At 48.5% G+C, this 5,678-nt stretch overlaps 1 protein-coding gene across 3 annotated transcripts in view; it reads left to right on the top strand.

The window, feature by feature from the left end:
* Positions 1-241: 241 nt before the first annotated feature.
* Positions 242-5,678, top strand: part of CAV1 (caveolin 1) — a 36,543-nt gene continuing 31,106 nt past the window's right edge. Inside the window, exons 1-2 of one of the 3 annotated variants that reach the window (XM_017870661.1) lie at positions 242-543; positions 1,972-2,136. In XM_017870661.1, coding sequence (XP_017726150.1) covers positions 514-543; positions 1,972-2,136 — 195 coding nt within the window. In that variant the 5' untranslated portion in view covers positions 242-513. Of the gene's footprint in view, positions 1,256-1,666; positions 1,838-1,971; positions 2,137-5,678 lie in introns of those variants that run through there. The other 2 variants (XM_017870663.1, XM_017870664.1) reach the window with 2 other exon arrangements.

The raw sequence follows: 5,678 nt of genomic DNA, 5'->3' as shown, positions 1-5,678 counted from the left end.
TGGGCGGGGGACGGGGGAGGTGGGAAGGGACGGCTTAGGACAGGGCAGGATTGTGGACTGTTTCTGCCGCCTTGGTTGCCCATACTGGGCATCTCTACAGGCGCGTCGGCTCCCTCCACCCCTGCTGAGATGATGCACTGCGAAAACATTCGCTCTCCCCGGGACGCCTCTCGGTGGTTCAGAGCAGGGAAAATGTTGCCTCAGGTTTAAAATAATCTGCCCAAGCACCCCAGCGCGGGAGAAACGTTCTCACTCGCTCTCTGCTCGCTGCGGGCTCTCCCCGCCCTCTGCTGCCAGAACCTTGGGGATGTGCCTAGACCCGGCGCAGCGCACGTCCGGGCCAACCGCGAGCAGAACAAACCCTTGGCGGGCGGCCAGGAGGCTCCCTCCCAGCCACCGCCCCCCGTCAGCGCCTTTTTTTCCCCCATACAATACAAGATCTTCCTTCCTCAGTTCCCTTAAATCACAGCCCAGGGAAACCTCCTCAGAGCTTTCATCCAGCCACGGGCCAGCATGTCTGGGGGCAAATACGTTGACTCGGAGGTAGGCATCGGTGGGGGCGCGCCGGCCCGGGCGCGCGGGGAGTGTCCACTTCTGCTATCTGCCTCTCTAAATATCCCGATTGCTCCCCTGGCCCCAGCCCTCTCTCCACTTCGGAGCACTCCTCTGGCATTGGCACCGCTGAGGAATGGGCCTGGGCGGGGAGGTGAAGAGAAGCCAGGAATGTTTTATGTTTTCCTAATGGGGAGGGGGCCTAGGGAGCCCCTGAGCTAGGAGAACAAGGAAAAGGGGATTGGGGTCCTGAGACTGGGTCTGTCGGACCCAGGACGCGTTTTCTGGACAGGTCTAGGATGCTCCCTTGTCACGGGACCCCCGCGGTCCGGCCCTGCCTGCTGGGGGTTCGAAGAGGTGGAGTGCAGGGTGGTGGTGTCATTTACCCGAGTCCTGGGGACAGTCCCCGAGACTCCCCGCCAGGCGTCCAGACCGGCAGGTCCCGGAGGCGGCGCGCAGTGTGTTTGCACTTTCCAAAGTTCTTGAACCATCTCAAGAACTCCTTCTGCATCTTGGCGTCTGGCAGGGGTGTTCTGAGAGGGGTGGACCTCCCCTCCCCAAACTGCCAACATCACTTCCAACGCCCTCCACGCTCTGGAGCTCTGCCCAGGTGTGGAGACCTCGTTTTACAACACGCATCTGCCCTTCAGCCACTCGCCCGCAGCCTGGGAGTGCCCTGGGGTGGGTCGGGGGAGCTGCGCAGGTGAGACTGAGTTCTAGGACGTTTAGGGGGTCTGGCGCCTGGCTCCGCCAGAAATGGGGACTTTCGAGATTGTGATCATCACGACGGATTGGCAGGGAGAGTGGTGGAGGGACAAGAGAGGGCCGAGGTAGGGTGGGGGGCGCGGGCAGGTGCGAGGGGGACGCGGCCAAGAAGCAGCGATAAAGGGAACATTCAGCTGGTCGAGCGGCTGCTGTTGGATCTTAGATAAAGCTGGAAGGGATTACCGGGGCAGGAGTAATAGGGGCCGGAGACTGGAACGCGAAACAGGTGAAGCGCTCGAGCCGAGAGCGGCGCAACTTAGGGAGTCCGGGAGAAGCCTGCGGCTGCCCCCTCGCCGCTGGGGTCCTGCGGGTCCTGCGGGTCCTGCGTGCTGAGCCGGGACGTGCGCGGGCGGGGACCTGCGGACCGCGCGGCGGGGCCTGTCCTGACCCCTGGCGGCGGGCGGGGGAGGCAGGCGCGCCCTGCAGAGTACGGAGGGGTGTGGTGTCCTCTGCCAGATCCTCTTAAAAAGCTGGCTGCGCGCAGGCGGTTTCTGTGCACGGAGCCTTAGCTGTCGGAGCGGTTAGTTCGATTTCGAGCTCGAGGTTTCCCCCGCCGTCAGGCTGACTTCTGATCGCTTGTTTTCTTTTGCATTTTTCCTCCCACCGCCGTTGCCGCCCTCCCCCTCCTGGCCGTCCGCCCTCCGCCCTCTGCAGGGACATCTCTACACCGTTCCCATCCGGGAACAGGGCAACATCTACAAGCCCAACAACAAGGCCATGGCAGACGAGCTGAGCGAGAAGCAAGTGTACGACGCGCACACCAAGGAGATCGACCTGGTCAACCGCGACCCTAAACACCTCAACGACGACGTGGTCAAGGTAAGCCAAGGCGACCAACAGGGAAGGGCCGGGACAGCTCTCCTCTGGCAGTTAGCCCGTGCATCCTTCTTTAGCATTGCCGTGCATGCGCATCCCACCCCGCCCCCTACACACACACACACACACACACACACACACACACACACACAGTTTTGTGGGTTTGATGTGTGGGAGCTCCCGCAGTCGGCAGAAATGTAACATCTCCCTTTCTCCATCTCCTCCAATAATTAGTTAAGCTGAAATTCAGCTAAAGTGAGTTTTGTAGAAGTTCCTATAACTACGCTTTTATCCTAGCAAATGAACCTATTGACCTCAGCAACAGACGGCCCATACTCCTTGGGACGGTGAGATGGTTCCTATCCATTCCCAGGTTGAAAGTCTAGTGACAGGTCCCCGCTGCATGTGGCATGAAGACAGTAAGATAATTGTGTCAGGTCTTGTGCTGAGGATGAGTCAGAATACAACATAGGCATGTTCCCCCAACTAAAACAATGGGAAGCGATTTTCTTAAAAATACTACAGTGGATGGAAATGCCTAGGACTAAAGACAAAGAAAATACATACTACTCATATACACATGAAAGTTACTTTAACTATTCTAACAAGTCACTTGTGCACAACTAAGCAAATTTACAAAACCAAAACAATGTATGCCTCTTGGTTTTTTCTATCTATGGACATCTGCACTTAGATGTGGAAAGTTGCTTCTTTAGTAGACCTGGGTCACCCTGCCCTGAGCTAATGGCACATTCAGGTTGGAGTTCCTTTTCATACTTTCAGGATGTGCTTGATGAGATTAAAAATAAATGGACTGAGTTATTGGCCAGACTTAGATCTGACTCAGTGGTCAGTTTTAAATTATCATTGTTATTCAATTTTGACCCTTTTAGCCAATCTAGTGGGAGGAATTTATTGTCTAAACACATCTGGATTGAGATATCATGGGCTGGAGCCATCCTTGGCAGAGGGTTTTCTCTGAGAAGTGGAGGGCTAAGGAAAAATCCTGGCTCAGAGATTGGAGTGTGAAGATCTAGTCCTACATAGCCCCCAGCAATCAATGAGGTGGATGAGCAATTTCCACCCACCACGCCTGCTGTCTGGATGGGAAGAGCTATAGTTCGCAAACTGTTTACATTCATGAATAATATATTTCAAAAGGGGAAACAGTTTAATCTGTAACTGGAAGGGGAAAAAAAAACTGTCAGAATTGACTCTCTTGGCTTCCTGGAGTAGGAAAAAGGAAAATTGGAGCATTTGCAGCTTTTTTTGACTAGCTGGATTATGGAATATTTAAAAGCAACAGCAACAAAAGTACCTTATAAACTAGAAAATAGAATTGCTAAAAAACTATTTACTAAAAACATTACCTTAAAGGGAGAGGATATTTGTGCTTTCCTCCACCCCCACCCTTCTCATGTAGCTTTGAACAAGACGGAGAGTTGCCAGGAAAAGAGGCAGATTTCAGAGAGGGCTGGCTTCTCTGGATCCTCCCTGTTGTTCCACTGCACCGTGAGTGAGATTCCCTGGAGCGAGCGAACCTCCCGGGATGAGTCAGAGAGGCCAACAGAGTGGATGTGGGTCTCCACACATAGCATGACTAAGTTGAGAAAGAAAGGCCCCACTGGGAAAAGAGACTTCAACACAGATGGAAAAAAAACATAACAGGCTTGGAGGAAATAGCAGTTTACAAAACAGCATTTCAAAGAGCAAGTGTGGGGATCCTCAAATTAAAGAAATTAAAAGAAAAAGCGAGAGCAAGCTCCTGCTAGCCTACAGAAACCAAACCCTGACTACTTGCTCATAGAACTATGAGCAAAACAAGACAGTCAAACTGAAAAATCCACCTAGAAAAGAATTTGGCAGTCTCACTCAGATGCCTGGCCTAGAGGGGACTTCAGAGAATGCTCTACAGAGAGACACCAAAACTACACATGCAAATTCTGCCCAGAGAGTGCCTGGCCGATGAACAGGGGTCTATCTACATCTTACAGAGACTCCTATTTTATAAATATGTGTCCTCAAGTCCAAGCACAAACAAAATGACAGAAACAGGGATGATTCCCAGTTGCCATGACAGTAAATAATAAATTTCCCTAAATTTTACTTTTGACAACATAGACTTTTTTAATTTTTTGTTTTTATTTTTTATTTTTTTGACATGGAGTCTCACTCTGTCACCCAGGCTGGAGTGCAGTGGCATGATCTTGGATCATTACAACCTCCACCTCCCAGGTTCAAGCAATTCTGTCTCAGCCTCCTGAGTAGCTGGGACTACAGGTGCACACCACCATGCCGGGTTAATATTTGTATTTTTAGTGGAGATGGGGTTTCACCATGTTGGCCAGGCTGATCTTGAACTCCTGACCTCAAGTGATCCACTGGTCTCAGCCTCCCAAAGTGCTGGGATTACAGGCGTGAACCACTGTGCCTGGCCAACAACATAGACTTCTTTAAAAAATCATGACAATAATTTTGGGTGCTTCTTAAAAGCATCCAAAGCTTTACTGCTAGTGCATGGTAGCTTAAAACTTCACATAATAAGAAAGAAACAGTGGCCAATGGAATCTACTGTTAAAGGTACCCAATCAAGTAAGGAAAAGTTAGTCCTGAAAGCAAGGAGCCCTGTAAAAGCTGCTCTGTCCAATATGGTAATCACTAGCCATTTGTGTTTCCATTTAAATTTCAAGTAATTCATATCAAATAAAATTTAAAATTCAGTTCCTTAGTCACACTAGCCACACTGAGTATGCAACAGGTAAAGCTAGTGGCACAGACATAGAACATTTCCCTCAGCACAGAAATCTCTATTGGACAGTGCCAGATTAGGGTATTCTCTATATTGTAAAAGCATCCCATTGCCACGTTAAAGAAAACAATAATAAAACTCTAGAGAAGAAATGAAACCCTAGTGTAAAAATATGAAGAACGGGATAGTATATCTGCATAGTAACTTTCAGTAGTCCCAGAAAACAGCTGAATTTGCCTTTTTTCCTCCCAGGTAGAGGAAAGAAAACTCATGTATGGCATTAATTTATATTTCAAGAAGGTGCAGCATTATCACCTATTTTACTAGTAATAATGACATACATTATAGTATACAATCCAGTTCCAATAAAATTAATTTCTCATCTTACTAAAAGCTCGCTGCTCCACATTATGAGACAATTTACCCACATATAGATATTTACCCAAAAATATTAAGTAGCTTGTGAATACTTTTTAAAATTTCCTTTAATTAAAGTGGTCACAAACTCAAACCCTTCATTCTCCCTCTGAGATTTCTGTGTCTCCTTCTTTTGTTTGCATTGTTATTCACATGTTTATTATGTACTTATTTTGATTTTCTACATAAATAAAATAGCTTCAAATCTATAATTCTGATAAAATTAGCCATCAATTAATTTATTTATTAAACCCATGCAATATGCTAGATTAGATGGTTTGCTATGTAATTCCTACAATAAATCCTAGCAATCACAAAGACGATTACAGTTAGTGAGACAACATGCATAGAGGTAAAAAGTTTTTTAAAAAAAATACAT

The sequence above is a fragment of the Rhinopithecus bieti genome, unplaced genomic scaffold, assembly GCF_001698545.2.
Source record: "Rhinopithecus bieti isolate Rb0 unplaced genomic scaffold, ASM169854v2 scaffold_5350, whole genome shotgun sequence".
NCBI classification, from domain to species: domain Eukaryota; kingdom Metazoa; phylum Chordata; class Mammalia; order Primates; family Cercopithecidae; genus Rhinopithecus; species Rhinopithecus bieti.
Note: the sequence above shows the minus strand (reverse complement) of the source record. Positions and strands in the feature narration are given on the sequence as shown.